Source organism: Amblyomma americanum, chromosome 4 (assembly GCF_052857255.1).
Source record: "Amblyomma americanum isolate KBUSLIRL-KWMA chromosome 4, ASM5285725v1, whole genome shotgun sequence".
Classification (NCBI taxonomy): domain Eukaryota; kingdom Metazoa; phylum Arthropoda; class Arachnida; order Ixodida; family Ixodidae; genus Amblyomma; species Amblyomma americanum.
The window spans coordinates 20,565,952-20,592,198 of record NC_135500.1 but is presented as its reverse complement, the minus strand read 5'-3'; the positions used below and the strand labels follow the sequence as shown (position 1 = coordinate 20,592,198).

Genomic DNA, 26,247 nt, shown 5'->3' with positions numbered 1-26,247 from the left:
CCGCAGAGGCCTCGTGGCACAATGCCTAACTCGCTAGCAAAACGTGTCGGCGCCTATGCAAACGCAAAGTTCGAGTGAACAAAGCCCTTTCTTGAGTTGAACGAGACTACTCAGTTCGTGCGAGGTTACGAAAAAATACGGGCGGGCAGCAAAGTGCGCCCCCTCTCAACGACACGGTCCGGTGGTCGTCTCTTTTAACGTTGTGCAGGCAGCTCCGAAAAAGCCTCAGACCTAACTACCACTCCGACAACGACCGTGACCACAACAAAGACCCGAAACGGGTTATGTGCGCGCAGCCGCGAGGAGACATCAGCTTTGTGGGGTGGTCCTACCCCGCTCACTGCACAAAGCAGCTTCTGAGCGGTCGGCGCCCACCGTATCGGACGGTGTCGGAGCGCCCGGTGCCGAGCTGTAATACCAGCGAGCTCGTAGCGGCACCCGTGGCCCAGGGCCACCCGGCTCCCGAAGCCGCGACTCCCAGAGTCGAAAAAGAGACAGTAGAGAAAATATATACAGAAACTCGGACCACCCACGCGGCTTCCGTACTCACTCGCTTCGAGCTCGGCAACACCGCGGGCGCTAGGCCTCGCGCTTCCTCGATGCGGACCAAGTGATTCTCGCGAAGAAACTCCAGGAGAAAATGTGCTGAGCATGTCGAAAAGTTCAAACATGCTGCAGCGCAATACACCTCGCACTCAAGAAAGCATGCCGCAGGTTCTAGCGATCAAAATTCACTCTAGGCCTAGCACTTGTCAAGTCCGGACAAGGAGCGTTCCTCGAACCAAACCGACAGTCGTCCAATGTTCCAAGAGCAGGCCCCACGTCGGGCTGCCAGATGTGGGATTGAATTGGGGAGATAATTACGTTCTCCACACTCAAACGCGGCTGACACGGTTCAAAGCTGCCCGGACCCCACCCCATGATCGCGTACGCTACCGAGCGCTCGCCTACCACGGCGGGCCTTGCTCTGAGGGAACAAAGGAACGAAACATTGGCTGACACAAACAGGCATTTATTGCTACAGAAACAATAACGCCAGCTAGCAACAAGGTATGCTAATGAATCAAGGTCGTCCGACTCACCAGCAAGGTTCCGAGCGAATGTTCGCCCGCGCTAGGGCAAGGGATATATACTCCGAAGGCCGGACGGGACGAGTACGGGAGCCTGTCTCCCCGTCGCTTCCTCGCCCCGCCGGCGAAGAGCGGAGCCGCGAGCGACACGTCCGCCCGAGCCGACGATCCCAGCCGAAGCGCCCTCTCCCGCGCGCGGGCTTTGGCAGTCTTCCCCGCAGCGATGCTGGCGCCCTCTCTTGCCAGTTAATGTAACTGACAAGAGAATGCGTTCAGCCTCGAGGTGAGAAAGGCGCCTTAGCGTTCTTCCTCCATAAAAATGCAGCCGACCGCGGCGGCTGCGTTTTTATGGGGGAAAAACGCTAAGGCGCCCGTGTGCTGTGCGATGTCAGTGCACGTTAAAGATCCCCAGGTGGTCGAAATTATGCCGGAGCCCTCCACTACGGCGCCTATTCTTCCTTTATTCTTTCACTCCCTCCTTTATCCCTTCCCTTACGGCGCTGTTCAGGTTTCCAAAGATATATGAGACAGATACTGCGCCATTTCCTTTCCCCAAAAACCAATTATTATTATTAAAGCCGCTCCACGGTGCCTCGTGGGAAAGCAAATTCAGGGGGCTGCAGGACAGGTCCCCACATGCCCCCAACCTTAAATAGAACCACGCGCCTGAAGGTACATGCTATAGAGGAGTCTCCTGGTCTTCATGTCCTTGAGGCACGTCTTGCAGCGGAGGTCACGCCGACAGCGTCCACGCAGACTTCCGCGGTATTCCGAAGGCGGCGTGAAGGTCTCCGCTGGGACGACTCGCATGGCCCGCGGACTACCGTGTCCGCAGGCCCGCGAATCGAAGGCCGGAGGGAAAACTGCAGGCCATGATCCTGCAGTAGTCGCCAGGGCAGCAGCATCCGGAGGTGACTGCTGACTGGTCTCGCGACAGCTGCCCCGGTTGGATGCGGCGAACAGGATACAGGCCGCTCCGTCGCAGCAGGTAGCAGCGAGACGATGTGCACCGGACAGCAAGCCTGGGTGGCTCCACCGGATCTGCCAAATTGCCGAAACGCTCTCGACGTGCCTTTAACGTAGGTCACGGTTGGGGAAACGGCATCCTCAAGGGCCTCGTGGCACAATGCCTAACTCGCTAGCAAATCGTGTCGGCGGCTGTGCAAACGCAAAGTTCGAGTGAACAAAGCCCTTTCTTGAGTTGAACGAGACTACTCAGTTCGTGCGAGGTTACAAAAAAAACGGGCGGGCAGCAAAGTGCGCTTCCTCTCAACGACACGGTCCGGTGGTCGTCCCTTTTAACGTGGTGCAGGCGGCTGCGAAAAGCCTCAGGCCTAACTACCACTCCGACAACGACCGTGACCACAACAAAGACCCGAAATGGGTTATGTGCGCGCAGCCGCGAGGAGACATCAGCTATGTGGGGTGGTCCTACCCCGCTCACTGCACAAAGCAGCTTCTGAGCGGTCGGCGCCCACCGTATCGGACGGTGTCGGAGCGCCCGGTGCCGAGCTGCAATACCAGCGAGTTCGTAGCCGTACCCGTGGCCCCAGGCCACCCGTCTCCCGGAGCCGCGACTCCCAGAGTCGAAAAAGAGACAATAGAGAAAATATATACAGAAACTCGGACCACCCACGCGGCTTCCGTGCTCACTCGCTTCGGGCTCGGCGACTCCGCGGGCGCTAGGCCTCGCGCTCCCTCGATGCGGACCAAGTGATTCTCGCGAAGAAACTCCAGGGGAAAATGTGCTGAGCATGTCGAAAAGTTCAAACATGCTGCAGCACATTACACCTCGCACTCAAGAAAGCATGCCGCAGGTCCTAGCGATCAAAATTCACTCTAGTCCTAGCACTTGTCAAGTCCGGACAAGTAGCGCTCCTCGAACCAAACGGACAGTCGTCCAATGTTCCAAGAGCAGGCCCCACGTTGGGCTGCCAGATGTGGGGTTGAATTGGGGAGATAAATACGTTCTCGCTACTCAAACGCGGCTGACACGGTTCAAAGCCGCCCGGACCCCACTCCGTGATCGCGTACGCTACCGAGCGCTCGCCGACCACGGCGGGCCTTGCCCTGGGGGAACAAAGGAACGACACATTGGCTGACACAAACAGGCATTTATTGCTACAGAAACAATAACGCCAGCTAGCAACAAGGTACGCTAATGAATCAAGATCGTCCGACTCACCAGCAAGGTTCCGAGCGAATGTTCGCCCGCGCTAGGGCAAGGGATATATACTCCGAAGGCCGGAGGGGACGAGTACGGGAGCCTGTCTCCCCGTCTCTTCCTCGCCCCGCCGGCGAAGAGCGGAGCCGCGAGCGACACGTCCGCCCGAGCCGACGATCCCAGCCGAAGCGCCCTCTCCCGCGCGCGGGCTTTGGCAGTCTCCCTCGCAGCGATGCTGGCGCCCTCTCTTGCCAGTTAATGTAACTGACAAGGGAATGCGTTCAGCCTCGAGGTGAGAAAGCCGCTGCACGGTTCCTCACGGGAAAGCAAACTCAGGGGGCTGCAGGGCAGGTCCCCACAAGGTATGCATGGTGTGGGCTCCAGATGGGGCTGGCGTACTCAAGTTTGGGTGTGATGAGGGCTTCTTAGGCGAGAAGCTTCACGTGTTGCGGGGCATGGCGAAGATGACGTTTCATGAATCCTAGAGAATTCTTAGCAAATGATATGATTGTGGTAATGTGTGTTCGCCAAGAAAGATCGCTGCAGAAGGTGACACCAAGATACCTAAACGATTGGGCGCTTTCGATAAACGAGTTAGCAACTGCACAGGAAAAAATAAAGGGGTTGTGTTGTCGATGAAAGGAAACGAGTTTGCATTTGTTAGCATTTAGCGTCATTAGCCAGAGGTCGCACCATTTATGGACGCTCTTAAGTTCGTTTTGAAAGACCATTTGATCAGAAATGCTAGTGACAGTGCGATAGATTACGCAGTCATCAGCGAAGGTACGAATTTTACATGACACATGTGAAGCTAGATCATTAATATATATTAGAAACAAGAGTGGGCCGAACACAGATCCCTGAGGGACGCCAGATTTAACAGGGAGATCGCTTGACCGGTGGTTGTTAATAGAAACGAACTTAGAGCGGTCAGCGAGACATTCTTTAGTCCATTGCAGGATATTAGTGTGTAAATTTAAAAGGGCGAGTTTTAATATTAAGCGCTGGTGAGGTACCTTGTCAAATGCCTTCGAAATATCTAAAAATAAAGCATCGGCCGGCAGGTTGGGGTCAAGGTTAGCATGCACGCGTGAGTGAAGATTGCCAGTTGGGTTTCGCAGGACAGCCCCCTACGAAACCCGTGTTGAGCCGGATTAAGGAAGTTGTTTGAATCCAGAAAGTTTTTGATATGGGTATAGATGACATGTTCCATGATTTTGCAAGGCACGCTGGTTAAGGAGATGGGACGATTATTTAGCGGAGAATCCTTTTTACCTGATTTGTGGGCCGGGATGACCCTCCCCACCTTCCTGTCGTCCGGTAAGGTTCCTGTCGACAGCGATTGCAAAAACAATAATGAGAGATAGATGGCAGAAATTTGTTTTGTGTTTTTCAGTACTTTTGAGTTCATTCCGTCCACTCCAGCGGCTGACGAAAGTTTAATTCTGTCGATAAGATTTTCGATACCCTGCGCTGTGATTTCGATGGGCGACATTGCTTGCAGTGGTACAGTAGGCGGAGTGGGCAATGGTGAGGCAGTTTCGTTTGTGAAAACAGATACAAACGCGCGGTTAAATATCTCGGCACATTCAGTGTCACTGGCATCCTCGCCTGCGGCATTCGTTAGAGCGATGGTGCGAGTTGGTTGCGGATTTATTATTTCCCAAAACCTCCTGGGGTTATTCGTTAGAATTTTTGGTAGATCAGTATGAAAAAATGCTTGTTTGGCGCAGCGAATTGCAGTGTAATACGTATCCTCGGCCTGATAGTACCGATCTCATGCATCTGCGCCTGGGCTGCGTTTCGCTCCACTATAAAGTCGTTTTTTATTCTTTCTAATCTCTTAAGATTGTGTGAAAACCACGGTTTTTGGCGGTTTGCTCGAAAACTGATAGAGGGAATAAATCTCTTTGCCAGTTCTTCGATCTTCTTTATGAAAATTGACCAGTTAGCATTGACAGACCGGTGATGAAATGTGGATTGAAAATAAGGCAGGAATGCTTCTAGCTCGTTGTTGATTTCTTCGTAATTGCCTTTGTCGTACATACGGATAGTTTTCTTGAACGTTTGGCGGGCTGTGAGGGAGAACTTAAATATGGCATGGATAACCTTATGATCACTGATTTCACGCAGGTAAGTAATCGATGATCAGCTTTCAGGTTTTTTGGTCAGTATTGAGTCCAGAATATTTGAAGATCCGTGAGCGACGCATGTCGGTTCGAGCACCATTTGCGTCAGGTTAAAATTTAAGCATACATCTACGAATTCTCTTGCTTCAGGGTTGCCGGCGGTTAGTGGGCCTACGATTTGCCAATCGATGTCAGGGTAGTTAAAATCGCCTAGGAGAACAATTTGCGCACCACGGTGTTTTTTTAGTAATTTGGACTAGTGCATCGTTCAGGTTAAGCGCGAATCCTGGCTTGCTGTTGGGGAACCTGTAGCAGATGCCAAGTAGAACTGTTTCCGGTGGAGCGCAACATTTTAACCACCATATTTCTAGATCTGTAGTAATGTTAACATGGGAGCATGATATATGGTTGTTAATGGCAATAAGGACACCTCCTCCGCGTGTGCCTTGACGATCATTGCGGTAAACGTTGAAATTTGGCAATTAATCCAGGATTTCATTATCTGCCACGTCGCTTGTCAGCCACGTTTCAGTTAAGATTAATATGTTGCTGCCTGAAGATGAAGGAGATTAGACAGGGCTTCGCGCTTTGGAAGGGAACTGCGTATATTCGTGTAGATTATAGAAAAAGAAAGATTAACTCGACGGGTAGCCTGTGGTTGTTTGCGCGCGATCCGACGGCGACATGATTCCTATGCGATTTTTTCACGGTCTGTGTGTCTTGGTCGAACATATAACGTTTTGGTCCCAAGTGCAGCGTTTTGTATCGAAGGGAAAGGGGTCCTGGCTTGGTTGTGGCGAAAGCCACAAGGTGTTTTCGGGCATTTCGGACGGGCCAAGAAAAATCTCCGCCAGTATTGAAATTTGTATATTTAAGCTTTTGGCAATTCCCAAAAATGACCTCTTTGGTTTTGAAAGCAGACATCTTCACTATTATTGGTCTTTGGCGGCCAATGCTGTGACGGCCAAGGAGGTGTGCGCGCTCTATGTCTTTAGGGTCGATTACGAGGTTCAAGCTACTACGGCAATGCTGGGTTATTTTTTCTGATTGGTCATAGGATTCTTTCTCATTTGGGTCAGGAAGTCCATAGAATACTAGATTGTTTCTTCTTGAGCGGTTCTCGAGATCATCCAGACGTGTGTCTATCTCTGAAAGCTGGTGGGTCGTTCTAGCAGTGCTGGTTCGGAGTGTTTCAATTTCTGTTCGCAGGGTACTAATTACCTCAAATTGGGTTTCAAGATTCGCAATTCGTTCACTTAGGCCCAGATAATGTTTTATCTTTTGCTACTAGTTGATTTTTCAGGCCTTTGACTTCGGAATTAAGTTTTGACTGACCAACGCTCAACTTTTGCAGTTCGGCCAAAACAGCATCAGTATTAGGAGGACCCGGATTTGTTTCAACGTCGCCTGATAGTAACAGTAAAGCATGAATCACATTAATGCATTCAACAGCAAGGCAGAAGCAGCACTGTGGGCTCGGCAGCTGCACCAGACAATAATTACTAGTTTTCTTAGCAACAATAGTATATGGACCACCGACCTGCGTGACGAAGATAAGCAGATTAGCGGTCCCTGCAGTGGCACAGCCGCAGTGCCCACAGTGTGCCGAAGGTGGGTGTCGCTGTTTTATAGCTGACGCAAACGGTGCTGTCGGTGACGATGGGGCCGCCGACGCCGCTTGTTTGGTCTAGTTTTCGTGAGGTGGCGTTGCCAGGGGCTCCCAAGTGTCGGTGGCGACCGGGTGACGAGCACAAAGTTCGCCTTCCTGTTGTGGCGTCCGGATGTCTGGAACGATGCCAGGTGGTCTGGCTTCCAGACTGGCAGGAAAGCGAAGGTGATGGTTTGAGCAAAGACCTGCATGACGAAGATAAGCGAATTAGCGGCCCGTGCAATGGCACAGCCGCAGAGCCCACAGTGTGCCGAAGGTGGGTGTCGCTGTTTTATAGCTGACGCAAACGGTGCTGTCGGTGACGATGGGGCCACCGACGACCCTTGTTTGGTCCAGTTTTCGAGAGGTGGTGTTGCCAGGGGATCCCAAGTATCGGTGGCGACCGGGTGACGAGCACAAAGTTCGCCTTCCTGGTGTGGCGACCGGGTGACGAGCACAAAGTTCGCCTTCCTGGTGTGGCGTCCGGATGTCTGGAACGATGACAGGTGGTCTGGCCGTCCAGACCGGCAGGAAAGCGAAGGTGATGATTTGAGCAAATACCTGCATGACGAAGATAAGCGTATTAGCGGTCCGTGCAGTGGTATAGTCGCAGAGCCCACCTGCGTGACGTTTGGCAGTTTCCACGGTGTTCTATATTGTTCTCTGTGTTTTAGGCGCTGTATCTCGAAACAGCCCGCCGAGAACTACCAGTGTTTGGACCTTGGTCGCACTTCGAATGCACTTGCTGTTATCGCCGGTGCCACTGCCCAGATGTTTCCTGCCTACGTGTCAGCGCATTTGACGCTTGTCCTCTGCTTTCGTGTCTCTTAATTCCAGACACCTGGGACTGCATGTCGTCTTCCTATGACAAAAGGGCGGCCTTTTTTTCTGTACCAGTGGTAAGCGTGTTTTGTGTGGCGAGTTTGATAGAAATGCTTTGTAGCAACGAACAGTGCCCTGTTTCGATTCTTATATGCGGCTAGAGTTGACATCAACGTCAAGAATACAAGCCAAAAGTTTCTGTGTCAGGGGCACAGAGCGTCGCCGTAAGGCAGAATTAAAGGCTAGCCTAAACATGGCAAAAAACTTGGGCCTTCTTAACAAAACTCCTAAAGAAGGAAATGCGATAGCATGAGGAACTTGGTCCACTCCCCAATGCCTTCCAAGTACCCTCGAAATTCTGGAAGCAGGCCCACCTAAGATTATGGAATATGGTGGATTAGTGGGTGGATTAATTTAGACTACTGGGATAAGTAGGCGCAATTAGTGTGGATTAGTCGGCAGAATAATGTAGAAGAGTGGGTCGGATTAGCATAATCGCATATAATTCAATGAAAGGTACTCGAAAATTATATTCCTCAATGTGAAAATTTGGTGGTGCTCGTGATGTCACTGCCCTCTCAACCAGTGAGGATGTTTGATTGCGGAAAACCCGGTGTTTTTTGCAAGACGATAGCCTGAATGCTGGGCCGCATTATTAAATACACACACGACTGTGGAGCGAAAACGGCCGCCGCACTAGCGTGAACAGTCTGTTCATTCTTGCTAGCCATGCCAGCGTCTACACTAGGTAACGCCTCCCAGAAGCCAACCGAATGGACTATAGACGTTTGCAATGACGGCTCCCTGGGCGCTGCAATATTGTTCGATGGCTGCAGTACGCCCATCCCGCTAGCATGGTAGAAGCGGCAGTTGAGCCGGTTTACGGCAGTCCAGAGAGGTGGCGTTTCGAGACCTCCTTCTCCCAATGCAAAGGTCTATATGCAGGATGTACTGGACGGCACCAAGAGCAATCTCATGTTATTTTAAACCGGCGCTGTGATGACCATAATAAGCATCATTTTTGGACCATTTTTAAGACATGCAGGCGCTTAAAAGACGGCGAATATTACCTTTTAACAGACCTTAGCTCGGGTCGAAGTTGATTTTCAGTCTCCGTTCGCTAACCACTGTTGGCAGTGTATCATGATGTCGCGGGTGAGCAGAACGTCCTCCTCCCAAGCCGCGTTGACCCTTGTGGGCTCGCAAGCGCTTATCGGTGCGCCCTCTAATTAGTTCACTTGGTGACAGTGCGGAAACATATTTCCACAGCGGGGAAGCGCCGTTGATATTCTCGCTCGCTGCAGGTCATAAGATGAAATGCACTCACCTCCGTTGGCAGTCCCGAGAACTTGCAGGACGATGAGGTTGTAGAGCGATGACGAAGCAAATGCGCCGACCTGAGCGACAGTGGGCTGAAAAAAGATAGAGCTCTGCTGTGGCGTTGCCGGGTATCCAAGTGCACCAAACTCCTCTGCGTTTGGAATAATTAATGCTCATCGGCGGAGCACCTAAGACTACTCTCCGCCATTGTACATAGCTTAGTTTCTTTATTGCTGAAATTTAATTGACCACTCTCAACAGCACGGGTGAACCATTGCAGTTAAGCAAAAAATGTGTAGAACAAGAGTGACCGTTTGTGTTGTGTCACAATAATGACACAGTCAGAGAACTGCGACAGGTAGCTCACTCCTTTCCAGAAAAAGGTTGTGGCGCCAAAAAAGACAACACATAGCAAGCGAAACGGGACAGGCGCAACTTCGAACTGTTTATTCACCGCGAATGTGGATAAATATGAGGACAACAATCAAGATGGGTAGAAAGAACCAGACATGAGCGCGACGCTTTTACAAAAAAAAGTGGATAAAAGATAGGTATTCACACACGTATCTCAACCCTGTGTATCTAAAAAGGCAGTTTCATTCTTATAAATGGTGATAGATGGGGCACTAACACAATCCCTACAGGTGCTTTTAATATAGAAGGCCTCCAACAGTTCACGGGCTGGCTGGTCCTTACTTCTGTTTAAAACCTTCGTTTCCTTCAGTCTTCGTACACACTTAATCTTTCTTTGTATATCCGCTTTGTAAATCCCGATTATGTTCCGCTAATCGGTCGTTAATACAGCGGCCGGTTTGGCCGATGTACTTCTTTCCTCACATGAGGGGAATCTGATAGACGACTCCCACGGCACATTTAACAAGCGGAGCAGCATATCTCTTTTTACTCTCAGTTTTGTTTACCTTCACTGTAAAAAAAGTGTGTAAAATTACAGGCGTTTTTGCAGAAATTTACTGTTGCCGCACGGAAAAAATCTGTTACTGGAAAAAACAGAAAGGTGATCAAGCAAAAAAACAGACATTTTCTGTTTTTGACCGCCTTGGTCTAGTCACGTGCGTCTCTATTAAGAAGTAAGCTACGAATAATGCACCTGAACACCTTAAAAACATCCGTTTAGTTTTTAAAGCCTAGAGTGTAGTAAACTAAATTTTTCGCACAACTAGTACTACGTGGTTGCTTTTGATGCGGAGCTGCACTTCGCAAGATGACTTCCGCATGAAGAGGGGCTTGGTGTCTTCGTGCGTCGATTTATTCGTTTCATTTGGAAAGGTGAGTGAACAAACAATCTCTGCCACTTGATACAGACAGTGTGATTTGCTTTGTGTCACCGGTGGAAATCTCTAAACTATATTGTAGACGTTGCTTGCGATGGAGGTGGATTACTGTAGCGAAATATTAAGGCATGGGCACATAGCTCGCATCTCACTAAATAGCGGGAAAGCCCTAGCCCTGCGTAACTTTCATCCTCCGCCTTGCGGTTTCAAGCTGCCTACGCTCCGTAAACTGTTCATGGTGAAGGTGCAGCTTTGACACGCAGTTAAAAGTTAAAACGAACAGGACGAGCGCTCACGCGCGAATCACTTGCCGCCGCGGACGCCGCCGTAGCGGCAAGCGTCGTGTGTCTTCCATATTTCATTGTGCTAGCTTCTAAATCGTGCCGCGGCCTCGCTACCGCAACCACGCAGCCCTTAATTTTCATCGCATTCACGATTGCCTCTAAAGGCTATCTGAAATCTTTGCAGCGTGTTTTAACGTGGTGTGTGCGTTAAATTTGAGATCTGCCAGGGCTCGGGTTCTCGCTTGAGCTTCGACTCGCGGCATTGGCCGCCGCGCCGACTGTCGTCATTCGGCCGGCGCACCGGCCACTCGCGCGAGCCGAACCAGTCTCGCGAGATTCCAGCCCTGCGCCAGCTTGTCGTTTCGAATGCAGCGGCATCGCATATTGCTCACGCGGAGCTACGGCTGAGCGGAGGCCGTTCGGCTCACGGTATCTTTGAACTCACGAGTGTTCAGACTCTGCAGGCGTACGCGAACTTTCTCGAGTAAACAAAGCTGCGGTCTTGGCCCTTGCCTAGCTGTCGACAAGCAACGTCGACCCGGAGGTGGATCGTTCGTTTCCAGCTTTGCGGTTGCTACGCGGCCTGCGCTCCCCCGTGTATTGCGGTGGAGCATGTCTTCGCCTCGGTAGGCTCGGCGGCCTGGTCGCCGCCGCTGTATCGGCATAAGCGTCAAATAGATTCCACACGGCTTTTGCTATGGCTGCGAAATATAATCTGAAAATTTTAATGTTGAATATGCTGTTTGATCTGTTTGTCGGCTAATGAGACTACCATTTTGGACTATATCACGTATTACGGACAGTTCTGGACGGTGAGATGCATGTTATGCGGGGAACGGGTCGTCGGTCACCCGCACGTGTCAGTTCTCTTCGGAGGCTGGCGCAGAATTGCAAACGGCGTAGATGCTTGACAGCATGCTTAAATTACAATGAAATGAACACTACCTGAACTCGAGGTAGTAAAGGACTAAATACTGACACTTAATTACCGACCCTTAATTAGCGATAAACAATTAGTGAATAAAATGGCTATAAATGCTCCGAATGTAATCAGACGAACGGTATTTGACCTGGAGGTAGTAAAGGAGAAATGGTGACCTCTGATAAGTGACCCATCATTAGTCAAAAGCAATTAGGGAATTAAATTACCAGAAAATCAGCCAAATCAACAGTACTTGAACTTGACATAATTTAACAATTAGTAGTACCTGACTAGTGACCGCTAATTAGTGAAGAGTAATTAGTGACTTAAATAACCAAAATTCTCCGAATGTAATCAAATTAACAGTACTTGAACTGGACATTGCAGAGAACTAAATATACTTGTATTGAATAAAACTGATTACTTATAATCAGTTTTGGTCCAGTTTGGCTGAGGTCAATTTTTGGGTGAACCATGCTGAAATTTGGCAGTGGCCCGGGCACCAAATTCCAAGTTAACTCATGTTCGGGTCATGGTTGACCCTGGTTATGGCTATCATGTATAGGCACAGTGTCATCACTATGCTTGGCTAACTGTTATAGTGTTCCTATGCAGCTGCTTCACAAGTAAGCAAGAGCAGAATTTTATTGGGGTAGGAACCTCCGGATTAGTGCTTTCGCGCTAAAAAACTGGCAGAAATGCATTCACAACCTGAGCGGAAGGCTCCCGGCCTTTGTAAAGTAGTAGATACTAACTTAAGGCATCTGCAATCACGCTGCAGCTCAGTCAAGAGAGCCTGTAACTAAGCCAAAATAAAACCGCAATCATCACGCACTAGTGCATGGCCGCGGTATTCAAAGCAAATGCGACGATAGAAGTACAACGTGGACTAGCTAACACTGATCATCCATTTACTTTGCGTGACAGATGCATATATCAGAGAACAAGCCTAAATAACAGCTCCTATGTAAGGCACTGTTTGGGTTTCAGTATAAAAAAAGAAAACGACTTCTACCATGTTCAGGACAGGTGTGTTCAAGCTTATGTATTCAAATGCATGCTGTTCACAGTACAAATTAGTATCTACGGTGCTGCTATATTAATTGGTTGAAAGTCAGCATGCGAGGCGTCTCCCAATTAATGATTGATCATACTGAGCTCAAGGCAATTTTTATCTAACGTATGTACAATCGTGGTAGCGCAGGAAGGATGAGCATCATGATCGACAAAAAATGTACAATTAAGGCGACGCGTTAAAGCTGAAAAATAAGAAAGGTGGCTTACTTCCTGCTGTGGCGGCAAGAACTAGTGGCGCAGGTTAAGTGCACATCTCCCGTACTCCCATACTCTCCCAGTTTCTATCCTTGTATAGCTAACAATGTTAAAGTTATATGGATAATAATTTAATTATTTCCATTCTGGTTTTTTCAGCGATGTACTCCTGCAGCATATGCAGCAACATTACTTCGTCCCTCTCTTCCTTCTACAAGCACATCGCTTTGCACAAAAATGTGAACCAGTTCCGCGTCAAGTGCCCTTTTCGAAGTTGTTGCAAGATGTTCCGTAAAGTCGGCAGCGTGTACAGCCACATATGCCGTGAACACAGACAAGCACGACGTGCAGAAGGCGAAAGCCGCAGTGCTATAACTGTTCACAGATGTGACTTCGTGTGCTCTGTGGATGCCTGCATTCAGCTCTGCAAAGATTATAAATCTCTTGTGGCACACTTGAAATGTCACATTACCGAAGGGACAGAGGTGAAGTTCCCATTTCAGAACTGCAGCAAAGCGTACAAGAACAAGGCTTCTTTCTCCTCCCACCTTTCACGCTACCACGTAAAGGCCACAAACTCAGCTCCGCAATCGCAGGTTCAAACTATGGTCAGTGCAATTGCTTCAGAAGCTGTCACAGGAAATATTCAGTCTGCTGAGAACTCCTGGGACAACGAGCTTGAAGAAGCTCCAATTGCAAGTACTCATGAAGGTTCCCCCAGAGACTGCCAGGAAACATGCAGTGACGAAGTTACTGATGCTTTCGCTCATCTATACCTGAGATTGCTGTCAGAGCGTCACGTTCCTTCATCCACTGTGCAGCTGATAGCAGAGGCTATATATGACATTCAGACCGCTAATGTTTCGATGATGACTTCCATTCTTAAAGCTAGGCTCAAACATGTTGTGTGCAGTGAAGAAGTTGACAAGATAATCGACGAAGCTTTTGAAGCAGATCTTGTCTTAGCTGTGCACAGAGATCCGGGTGGTGTGTTCCGCAGTAAGCACACCCGTAACTTGCATTTCAAGAAACGCTTTCTCTTTGTGGAGCCTGTTACAATACTACTGGGAAGAAACAAAAGAAATAGGGATGCAACATTCTACTACGCGCCAGTATTAAAAACACTGGAGGCCATGCTAGAAAATGAAGCTGTGGTTAAGCAGTGTGATGAACTCTTACCAAACACCAACAGAGTAATGAAAGACTTCACCGATGGCAGTGTTTTCAAGTCTATTTTACTTTACAAGGATCATCCAAAAGCGTTAAAGCTAATTCTTTTCCAGGATGCTTTCGAAGTCGTAAACCCACTCGGTTCTGCGAAGAAGAAGCACAAGCTGCTTGCAGTTTATTTAATTCTTGGCAATCTTTATTCATGGAAGAGATGCTCAACTGACTCCATCAAGCTCTGCTTGCTTTGCAGTGAGACCTACTTTAAATACTTTGGTCAAGACAAAATATTTGCACCCCTGATTGATGATCTGAAAAAGCTCGAAGCAGGCACAGTCGTCACTACAAAGGGCACACGTCTGATTGGCACAGTGTGCGCAATCCTCGGTGACAATCTTGGAAGCCATGGAATTGGTGGCTTTGTTGAAAACTTTAGCAATGCAACACACATCTGCAGGTTTTGTTTGGCGGGAAGAAGAGACCTCTTCTCTCCACTTGCATTGTCAGGTGTATTCGAGCTGAGAACACCAGACAATTACAACAGTGCTGTCCTAACCTTAGCAGCCGATAGCTCCTTAAGTGCAGAAGAGGGAGTAAAGTTTAGGTCTTTGTTCAACGATCTGAAGTATTTCGACGTTTGTGCACCAGGGCTTCCCCCTTGTTTGGCACACGATCTTTTTGAAGGCATAGTGTCATTCGACCTTTCTTTGTATATTCAATATTTTGTCACGGTTTGTGAGTGGATTTCTCTAGAGGATCTCAATAACCGTATAGGTGGCTTTCCTTTTAGGCACAGCGACCTCAATGACAGACCATGTGAGGTTCCTGTAAAGAAATCACTTGGAGGCCATGCTATTCAGAACTGGAATATGGTTCGTTTTCTTCCCCTCTTCCTAGTCGGTTCCGTTCAGTCTACAGAGAATGAGGTCTGGAAGCAGGTTCTGATGCTGTCAGAAATTGTTCTTTTAGTTACTGTGCCAGCAGTTACAAGTGCAATGGCTATGAGGCTCCAAGATATCATCGAAGATTACATGACAAGCAGAGCAGCTCTGTTCCCAAATATTCCATTGAGGCCAAAACACCATTACCTTCTTCACTATCCAATGCTTATTATGCAGTTTGGTCCCCTGATCAGATTGTGGACAATGCGATGCGAGAGCAAACACAGCTACTTCAAGGAAATGTGCTAGAAATTGTCAAAATTTCAAGAATTTGACGTTGACTTTATCTCAGTGGCATCAGCTTTTCCAAGCTTACAAGAACACAGGAAGCAGTACTGACGTTCTCGACAATGCATCTACTTTCATGATCAGCCTTTGCAGTCCTGAAATTCAGAACGAAGTTCGGGAAGTTGTTTCTGATAAAGGGGAAATTTTCTCAACACAGCAAGCAACTATTCGGGGTCTGTTGTATGAGTGCAAAATGCTAGTTGTAATGTCACGGCAGAACGGCGAACTAAAGTTTGGAGAAATACAGCTGATCCTGTCGAAAGATGCCCGGCATTTTTTTCTTGTAAAAACTGTTAGTACATCGTATGAACCAGGAATGCAGTATTTTAACATCTTAAGTAATGACGGTCCAATCAAGTGCATTGAGCTCGACAGCTTGCTTGACAACACACCATTAATCCAGTACAAACTTGCCCGCTGCAGTTATCCTGTTTTTGTTTTGAAGCATGGATTACTTGATGGAGTTTGAACTGTGTTTCAGATAGCTGCAATGGAGTTGGAACAACGAATTTCCAACTGGCTGCCAGCCCTGGACAAGGAGATTGTAGAGCTGACAGTCCAGAAGCTGCAGCAATGTGGTGTAGAGTCCCTGGAACATCTGAAGTATGTGGTTGAAGAGGATTTGCAATTTTTAAATCCCATCAGCAGAAGGATTCTTCTTGAAAGGTTTCACTCAGCGGCTACGCCCAACCCACCAGTGTCACTTTCTCCCAACGACATTCAATCGCCTACAAGCACACAGTGTGCAAGCTTTTCTACACCTTGGGAGGTTTTCCCACCACAGCTTATGAAGGCTTGCCAAGAAGGGAAGCGTCCAGTAAAGAGCGACTTTATTGAAATGGTACGACTTGTGAGTGACCATATTCTTGCCATAAACAGGAAGCCAGGTCGCAAGATCTTGAGGGCAATCGCAGCTGAAATTGTGAGCCATTACCCAAAGACATTCGAGGACACCCTAAATGGGGCAGTAATTGGCTCGGGTATTGAGACACTCTTGTGGAAACTTGAAAATTGTGTTAACAACAAACGAAGGCCAAGCTCTGAGCAGACACATCAGTTCGAACCGGACGATGAACTGGACTTAGAGTGTCAAACGAGTGAAGATTCAGAGAGACTCATATGGGTGTGTGGCATGGCAACCAAAGCTTCCATCTGACGAGACTGCTGACTCACAGGAGAAGAAAAAAGACGACTTGCTGTCGCAGTTCAGGCTTGCGTTTCCAGATGAAACCATGGTTGCACAGCTCATGTCAGAGACTTATGCATCACAACGTCAGCTTATCAATGCATCCAAAAATATTCGAGACATTGAGCGAAGCTGGCCATTTCTGTTTCAGGCAAAGCACCTGACCAACCACGTAAACATCTTGCTAGGCTCAAATGTTGCAAAGACTTTCGATGACCGACTAAAGACTGTTGGACGGCAAGTTTTTCGTTACGCACACAGCCAAGTAAAAAAAGAATGTGTGAAGTCTTGTCTCCAAGAAATAGAAGCTGCCAAAACTAACAGGAAGTCAATGGCAGTTGAATACGAAGCCATGCCACTACTACTGCTCGCAATCTTCGGAGAAGACAAAGAGCTGTTTTACAAGCTAACAGAGGTAAAAACTGATAAATGTAGTTTGCATTATTTCCTTGCAGTCGTCGCACGTTAATGCACAATGTGAAGTGTCCCATTAAGTTATTCCTCCCCATAATCAAGTCAGCACTGCCTTTTATAACAGTAGTGCAGTGATTGTTTTACCCACGTCTCTAACATTTGTACTGAGATAACAGAAAAATCTGGAAGTTTTATGTCAACCTTGCCCATAAACAAAAATTTATCCTCAAAGCCAGCAGACTTGCTGCGGTGTGTTTTAGCGTGCGACGCAATGGTAACTCATATTTAAGTGAAATGGCGTCTGTGTTGAGGACTTAAGGCAACATTTTTCTTTTATTACATGCCATTGACTGATCCTAATGCTAATGCACATGTGAATTGGATTTTTCATATAAGGAGATGGTCAGCGACGATGACTTGGGGGATCTGCCAAGCTGTCCTTTCATCTGCGCGAAAGGTAAGATACTGATGACTGACTAAAGGGGCAGTTCTTAAAAAAATTGCTGAAAAATGCACTAAATGGTGCTACCTTGTCCGAAATGCAAATCTTTATTTTATTAGACAAATGTATGCAATTTATTAAAAGACACTTCCCGCTGATTGAAATGCTTAATGAGTATTGCTGGCTCGATGTGCCTATCATATATAGGTCAATGCAATCTTCGTCGTTATCCCTTCCTCGTTATTCACTTATCCTCCTAAACCTAATGGTGATGGACCCACCCCTCTGAATAAAAACTTTACGTGTAACTGAAAGACATAATAAAAAAAGGACAAAGCGAATAATAATGCTTCCTTCCAACTCTTTTCCAGGATGGACTTTTCTCACTGCTAATTCATACACAATCTGCGTGGACACCCATCCAGTGCTTCATGCATCGAAGCCAGACGAGGCCTTCAAGCTGCTGTTCTTTGCCCATTTTGCTTTTAACATCCAGTACCAGAAGGAGACGAGCCTGTGCTTGGAATTCACACAGAGGTAAGAACTGAAGCCAATGTTCACTCACCTGTACACTTGCCTGACGTCACAGCACGCCCTGTGCAAATGCATACTGCAGTCTGCCAATCTTCCAGAACCTTATTTAGAAAAGCGGTTACTACGCTGCTAAACTGAGTGTACGCGAAGAAAATGCACTTCAACTGAAAACCTTTTTGAACAGTGTGCGTGTTCATCGAGAATATCATACGGTCAATGAAGTTTGCTTATAGAGGTGAAAGTTGGCATTTCTTCAGTTTGGCATTGAACTAGCACTGGGACGCAATAATGCTAAAGATATTTGGTAGTGTGCTGTAGTATAGGAGCAGCAGCGAAGAAAATTTGCTTTAAGGTAGGGAGTTATAGCAACATTGTAGTACAAGAAATTAATAATTGATTTACCATTGACTGACGTAATAACATGCCCTCATTATCCAGTCTCATTTTTGAAAATATGTGTCAAACAGCGAGACGTCATAAAGAAACCTTTTATCTCTATAGTTAACAGTACAGCAGCAGCTTGGGATCACGCCTGTGTGCTGTCTATTAGTTCTGCTGGAAGGCTAATGCAAGAGCATACAGACAAGGATGCATTCTAGTAAATGTGAAGGTCTGAGATCAGGTATTTTGTTTGGTTTGTTATAATAAAGCACAACACCAAAAACAAAGCAAGTGACAAGCACGCAACTGTATTATAAACGTTAATTTTTTTTTAACCTTTGCAGCCTTCTATTTTAAAAAGTGTGAGAAATGCGCCGGTGCTTTCTATTGTGCTGGATTGTACTGCAAAGTGGACATTATGTACCTCATAAGGATGAATAATTAGACGATTAATCAGCTTAAATTAGCTAACAAACTTTACTATTTCTGCTTTTTAAAGGGAAGGTTGTATTGCAAAATTTATCTGGCAACATCGAAGGTTAGGCTTATTTTTAAATTTTGTTACTCAGCAATGTATTTCGAAGTATCGAAGGAAAGCTTGTTCAATGGGCTGGCCCACTTTACCTATCTATACAATGCCGTAACTGCGCATCGTATTCTTGCCGAAATCTAGTTAACTTATACATCATAAAAATACACTAACTGTGCCTGTACTTGCTGCATGCATTAGAAGTGCGAGAAGCGATTTTTCTATGAATATGCAATGGTGGAAAGCTGACTCAACGAGCTTTCGTATGTGTATTTTTGTTGGTCGATGTCTGGAATGATACTGCCATTTAGGAGTATTTAAAAACAGCTCATATTCAGAGTTGACGACCATCAATTTTGCAACATAACCTACCTTGCTTCTGAGATGAAAAATAGAAAAGTCAGTCAAAGTTAATTATGTAACTACAGATACATTTGAGGCACCTAATGTCTGCCTTGCAGTACTGTCCAGCTCAGAAGACCACACCGACGTAGCTAAGTATTTAAAACATATCTTCAAAAGTGACAAAAATCACCCTGTATATAAAATATCAATCGGAAGGAAAAAAATGTCTCTCCCGCTCTTTTTCTGCCGCATCTCACACACACACACTTAAGGTAATGGAATCGGGGTACGGATTTCAGGGTGTTTTTTATGAGAGAGGGGTGCGTCCTGACATGGCAAACCGTTGTAGCAAGGTAGGCAAAAGAGACCTAACGTTTTATTAAAGCACGTTTCTCCTTGTTTTATCCGTTCAATCCTCCTCATTCATAGGGCCACATGTACTGTAGTGGCTATGAGTTCCTAGGGCGCATAAGCTACGAACTAGTCCGACACTTTTATCATTACCCACTGGATCAAAACCTCACTTGTGGAGATGAAAGTCGATCTCAAGTCATTCAATATGTGGTAGTAAAATGAGGTGATCACTGAGAAGCAAGGTGCTTAAATGACTTCAGTAGCATCCTAGATACTTCTGTTTCCAATGGTACCTGTATGACCGGAAACTCCAACACATGCCTCGTAAACAATGACATTGTAGAAGCATCGTATGCTCTTTCCACCCAGCACTGCCTGTGAGTCATGCTGATCTGTGGTTGTTGACAAAACGAATCTTGCTACTTTATCGCTATGAGGAGCTTGAAAAGAAGGTTTGAGCAGCAAAGTGATGCCTCACAAAGCTAGAGTTTTATTTCTGGGTGGGAACAGGCAAGATATTAGTGTTTTTTTTTACTTAGCTTTTACCCCTCACAACGTAGCGGATCATATATGAGACCTGATTTTTTTAACACATCCGCCCTTGTCAGAGTGGTTGTGCAAGTGTAGAACGAATATATTTTTGTCTTTCAACTATAAAAATTAAGTTTTTGTGCCTGGTCGTTAGTGATAGCTCGTGGCTCTTTGTTTCAGGGCTATTGCAGGTATTAATCCTGCAAGAGGAACAAAGGTGCAAAAGAATGGCGGGAAGCAGCACTGCCTGTCACCAAGAGTGGCTGCACTCGCAACGGCTTTGAAAGACTATGACTTTTAGATTTTTAGTTTCTGCTGCTTGTGTTGTATAACATTTTATTATGTTGGGCTCAGAAATAGTCTTCGAGCTATAGAAGACTGCTGATGCTGATGTGACTTTCGATTTAATAAAGTGTTCATTCATATCAAGCTGCTTGGCTTTTGGTTCTCAGGCAATGCTATACTGATGAAAATCAGTGTTGTGCAAACGTTTCATATTTAGATATTCTTAAATTACTTCACGCAACTTCCCTCGAGCAACGAATTATGTAATATCACACTTTCATTGGCATAAACGACGCAAAGATCGTATTTGTAATTTAATGAGCCCTTGTGCTTGCACAGAAACCGTATTTTGTGCGGGCAAAAAAATTGTAATAAAAGAACAACTAATAGTAAACAGAACATTGCAGAAATTTCAAATATATTTTCTGCCAACCAAAAAGATAATTGTGTGTAAATTAACAGGGCAGCCAAAAACAGACAACTAAACTCAATTTGCAGTCACAGATTTTCTGTACATGATAGAAAAGAAACATTGTAAAATAACAGAATAACTGAAAACAGAAAAGTGAATTTCACAGATTATCTGTACGTGACAGAAAAGAAACACTGTAAAATAACAGAATAACTGAAAACAGAAAAATGAATTTCACAGACATTTTACAAGCTTTCAGTAAATAATGAGAAAGAAAAACCTGAAAATCACAGACTTGCTTTGAAACAGAAAATGAAATTTCACAGAAATTTTACAGGGATTTTCGGTAAATGATAAAAATCTAACATTGTAAAATAACCGAAAAACTGAAAAACGGAAAACAGAACTGTACAGACATTTTCTGGCAGGACAGCTGCCAGAAAATGTCTGTTTTTTTTGGAAAAAATTTTTTACAGTGTTGTTGGGATCAGTTTTAACGCACAAGCCAGCCAGTTTCTTTGAGGCGGAAAAAACCACAGGAACCTTATATTTTGTTCCCACATGCTTCAAATTGTGCGCCACCTTATGGGTGTACGGGATGACAACCGGTCTACTTTTGCTTTTGGTGACTTCATCTTGGTCACCTTTCTTACTACGTTCTTTCTTCAATTTTCGCAACAGAGCTTCAGCTACTCTGCTTAAGATCGACATTCGAAAGCCTGCTTTTTCCAACTTCCGAATCTCGGATTGAAAGCTTTCCTCCGCTTTATGGCAACATGATTCTTCGGCGACGCTGCCAGACACCTCTGAGCAATGGCGCGCTTTACTGTCTTTGAATGGGAAGAATCATAGGGCATTAGTTCTTTTTGTGCGCGAGGACGATACATCCAGCAAAACCTTTGGTATTTAAAGGTGATGTCAATGTCTAAAAACTGCAATTTTTTGCCTTGGGCAAGCTCATGGGTGAAGTCCAGACCTTTTCCAAGTAGTTTAAAACCAGATAAAACTTCTTCCACTGTTTGTGAGTAAGATGAGGAAAACTGTTGGTCACCTTTCTTACTACGTTCTTTCTTCAATTTTCGCAACAGAGCTTCAGCTACTCTGCTTAAGATCGACATTCGAAAGCCTGCTTTTTCCAACTTCCGAATCTCGGATTGAAAGCTTTCCTCCGCTTTATGGCAACATGATTCTTCGGCGACGCTGCCAGACACCTCTGAGCAATGGCGCGCTTTACTGTCTTTGAATGGGAAGAATCATAGGGCATTAGTTCTTTTTGTGCGCGAGGACGATACATCCAGCAAAACCTTTGGTATTTAAAGGTGATGTCAATGTCTAAAAACTGCAATTTTTTGCCTTGGGCAAGCTCATGGGTGAAGTCCAAACCTTTTCCAAGTAGTTTAAAACCAGATAAAACTTCTTCCACTGTTTGTGAGTAAGATGAGGAAAACTGTTTCCTCAAACCGGCTCCAAACCTGTTCCACTCAGTGGAAAACGTTTAGGGCCCTACGCGACCAAGAGGGGGCGAACAGTATGGATACGTATAAGTCTACCGTAAACCACCAGTGACAGAGAAGCAAACACAGACGACCACTTGGCAACTGGCATGGTTTATCACTCGCTAATTTTAAGAATAGTTTATTTTCTGCATGGATACAAACCGCAGCAAATATGCGCGCTGATAATTATAACAACCAGCAGTTGCGAGTGCAGCCTGATAGGCAAAACTACGCTAGCATAATGGCCGTCGTTTACAGAGCGTGCGAGCTGCAAGCTACAATAAAATTAGCGAAAGCTGATTATCATTTTCCTAAATTAAAAAGACATGACCCGATGTATAATGTTATCTTCCGATGCTCAGCAATAACTGCTGTCTTTCCACCTTATCTCCGCAATGTGTCAAGTCGCGTCACCATCTGACAATCAAAGGCCAACATTGGCTATGCTTTCCTTGCCTTGGAAACAACTCCTCACCCCGAAAGTTCTCCTCCACCGGCCACACTGCGTGACCCGCCCAGTCCGTTTTTGCTCCATATCCATCTCTTCTATGACGTCAACAATTCAAGCGGAGGCCGAGACTCGTTTGTTGTGTCATTATTGTCACGTAGTGGTGACGGCAGTCCGGCAGTCACGAAGACTTGGGAAATGGCTTCCAAAATAAACTTTTTATTGGGGCTGACATGCGCTCAAGAATGAACGCTTGGCGGCAACGATATATCAACAAGCATCTTCGGCGCTCGTCGAACAAGAATGCCTACTGGTCTCGGCCGTGCTCACTTAAAAGCTTACAACGAACTTTCGGGATATGTCGTGCAAAGTAACAGTGACAGTTTGGAACAACGTGGAATTGGTTCCGTATGTAAGTGCGATCATTCGAGGTAAATCACGGCTGGTCTGGAGAGCGCGAGCTCCTTACCGGCCGTGGATAAATTCGGTCGCGTCGCAAAGTGATGAAGCCGCATGCCGGCGGCATGAACAAATAAACATTATAAAGCTTTGCAGCAATGTTTAAAAGCTGCATAGTCCAATAAAGCTTATTTTGTTTAAGTCGCATAAAACAGCGGAATTTGTACCTCCCCTTTGCAAAAGCGTGGAAATGATAACCTTCCGTTACTGCCACCATTTCTTCCTTACCGACACCAAAGTTGCAGACGCGTGAAACTGCTAAACTCATAGAAAGTTTTCCGGAAAACACAACGACAAAAAAATATCCTGATTATCTTTGTAGTATACCAAATCAGACGCACTTAATCAGTCGCTGACCTGGTCAAGACAGTACGACAAAGCGCTAATGAATCTTCATTGAGCACGCCATCGCTTTTTAAAGTTTGGTACAAATAGGCGGTACACCCGGCATTTATCATCAATGAAAGGCACTACATTTCTTTGAACGCGCTCTACCTAACGGGCTCATTATCTGATATGTGGTTCCGACACCTTTCCAGCACAAAAGCTGAGACTTCGTGAAAACTTTATATAGAGGGCCATTTTGCTTTTAAAATTTCGCAGACTTTTATAATCATGTCGAAATATAAAAATATGTGAAGGAAAGGTAAGTGTCTTAGCGAGGGTCACTTTCAGCAACCTGTAGCTCTCAAACTCTGAAGTAGGTATGTAGTGAAGTATAACAGTCCAAGCACTTTCTTCCAGGTGACACGCAGCAGCACAATTTTCTCTTTGTTTATCGCCATATACCAAAGTGGACATCATAAGAGTTTGCCTGGTGGAGTGTGGAAACTAATTTTTACGAAGTTTTAGGCATTAGTATACATGGATCAGTTCACGGTATTCCCCTACGGCCGCGAAATTACTTATAATTGAATTTCTTCTTGATGCTGCTACTGTTTCGTCAGCCGAACGATGGGTGTGACGTTTAAGAAGTGCTCAGGAGGCGTTAGGCATGGAAAACACTGCAATACAATCTTTGATTTATGGTATTAATTCCCTGCAGCGCTTAAGCAGAGTCCTTCATTGAAGGATTCTGGCTTAAGCCGGGCTGCTTCAAGAGCTCGCAAGACAACAAACGATGCATCAGTGGTTATTTAGAATTTTTTTGCATGCCTCATGCGACCTAAGGACTTTTAAAACGTCACAGCCATAGTTCGGTGGATGAAACCGAGAGTAAAACATCTTAAGAGACGAAATTCTATCTTAACTTACTTAGCGGATGTAGGCGCCTACCACGTGGTAATTCGCATATTCGGATGTATTATGCACCATTACATAGAAGAACACGGGCAGGAATCTAATCAGCCTAGAATTTTTAAACCACTCAACTTTTATTGTCGTAGCATTGGAAACGACAGGAAAAGCTGGGATTTTAAGTACTGTGCCAACAATGGGCCCTTCAATGCAAAAATGTTTTAAATATTGCCGATAAGTGAAGAGATTAATTATTGGAGCATAATTTTAAATGTTCAAAAAAAAACGCAGGACACCAAAACAATGTTCCACAGAATAGTAAGGGAGCAGCAGTTCACAATAGGTAGCTAGGTGCTGGAAGTGGTAAGAGAATACGTCTGCTTGGGGCAGGTGGTGACCGCTGATCTGGACCATGAGAGAGAGGTAAATAACTAGAAAAATAAGAATGGGGTGGAGCACATATGACCGGGTCTCTCAGATCATGAATGATAATAATAATAATAATTGGTTTTTGGTGGAAAGGAAATGGTGCAGTATCTGTCAAATATATCGTTGGACACCTGAACCGCGCCGTAAGGGAAGGGATAAAGGAGGGAGTGAAAGAAGGGAGGAACAAATAGGTCCGTAGTGGAGTGCTCCGGAATAATTTCGACCACCTGGGGATCTTTAACGTGCACTGACATCGCACAGCACACGGGCGCCTTAGCGTTTTTCCTCCATAAAAACGCAGCCGCCGCGGTCGGGTTCGAACCCGGGAACTCCGGATCAGTAGTCGAGCGCCCTAACCACTGAGCCACCGCGGCGGGGAAAGATCATGAATGGCAGTTTACCAATATCCCTAAAAAGAAAAGTATACAACAGCTGTATCTTACCGGTACTCACCCACGGGGCACAAAAGTGGGGGCTAACGAAAATGCTTGAGCTTAAGTTAAGGAAAAGGCAGCGCGCTATGGAAAGAAAAACTATAGGGTGCAACGTTAAAAATCCGGAAGCGGGCAGAGTGAGCGAGGAAACAAACGCGGGTTAATGGGATCCTAGTCGAAATCAAGAGGAAGAAATGGGCCTGACCAGGGCGTGTAAGGCGAGGGCAAGATAACCGCTGGTCCTTAAGGGTAACGGAATGGATTCCAAGAGAAGGCAAGCGTAGCGGGGGGCTGCAGAAAGTTAGGTGAGCGGATGAAATTAGGAAGTTGTCAGGCATAGGGTGGGCGTAGCTGGCAAACAACAGGGTTAACTGGAGAGACCTGGGAGAGACCTTTGCCCCGCAGTGGGTGTAGTCAGGCTGATAATGATGATATTGATGATGAGCCCCTGAGCGTTGCGCTGCGGCTAGAAGGGGCAACCATATAGATTTCTAAGAAAATTCGCATTTCAAGAAAACGTCGTCATAGTCAGGGGATCGAACTCGACGCTCTAGTTAGCTCTACCAACTAAGCTATTCAGAACGGCAAGGAGAGACATGGGAGAGGCCTTTGCCCTGCAGTGGGTGTAGTCAGGCTGATGATGATGGTGATGAGGATGATGTTTAACCACAATAATACCATGGGAGCATACGTCAGCACATATATTAAATCAAAACCAACATTTATTTCAAAACCATTGTACTATCTGCCAATGCAGCAACTCCAGTTCTGCAACACAGCTTCCTTGTGCGTCAGAAAACCCTGTGCACAGATGGTGGTACCGGACTCGGCGACAATATTTAGGTGCAGTACTGGCATCTTCAAGGACCACTCATATTCGCGAAGGGTTCGTGCACGCATCTGAAGAGGTTGCGCACTGCATTTCCAGCGTCCTTGAGGAGGGGATTGTCGGCAGCACTAACCCTGTGGCGCACGGCCGGTGTCTCTTCTTATAGCGATGCGAGCGCTGTTCC

At 46.2% G+C, this 26,247-nt stretch overlaps 2 protein-coding genes across 17 annotated transcripts in view; one reads left to right on the top strand and one right to left on the bottom strand.

Moving 5' to 3' along the window:
- Positions 1-26,247, bottom strand: part of LOC144127822 (rifampicin phosphotransferase-like) — a 685,750-nt gene that overhangs the window by 225,163 nt on the left and 434,340 nt on the right. For all 14 annotated transcript variants that reach the window (XR_013313574.1, XR_013313577.1, XR_013313576.1 and 11 more), the window contains one exon: positions 9,161-9,245. Coding sequence is in view for 6 of the 14 variants with exons in the window: in XM_077660767.1 (XP_077516893.1) it covers positions 9,161-9,245 (85 nt within the window). In the remaining 8 variants the exon portion in view is untranslated. The remainder of the gene's footprint in view (positions 1-9,160; positions 9,246-26,247) is intronic.
- LOC144127821 (uncharacterized) lies at positions 11,222-20,464 on the top strand. Of its 3 annotated transcripts, XR_013313573.1 has the most exons (5): positions 11,222-14,342; positions 15,801-16,920; positions 17,316-17,376; positions 17,733-17,898; positions 20,216-20,464. XR_013313573.1 is itself a non-coding variant. In XM_077660761.1 (4 exons), the coding sequence occupies exons 1-4, from the start codon at positions 16,552-16,554 to the stop codon at positions 20,334-20,336; spliced, it is 717 nt and encodes a 238-aa protein (XP_077516887.1). In that variant the 5' UTR covers positions 14,360-16,551; the 3' UTR covers positions 20,337-20,464. The 3 variants fall into 3 exon arrangements, 2 of the variants coding, with proteins under 2 accessions (XP_077516887.1, XP_077516888.1); XM_077660761.1 differs by lacking the exon at positions 11,222-14,342 and having other exon boundaries at positions 14,360-16,920; XM_077660762.1 differs by lacking the exons at positions 11,222-14,342; positions 15,801-16,920 and having other exon boundaries at positions 17,017-17,376.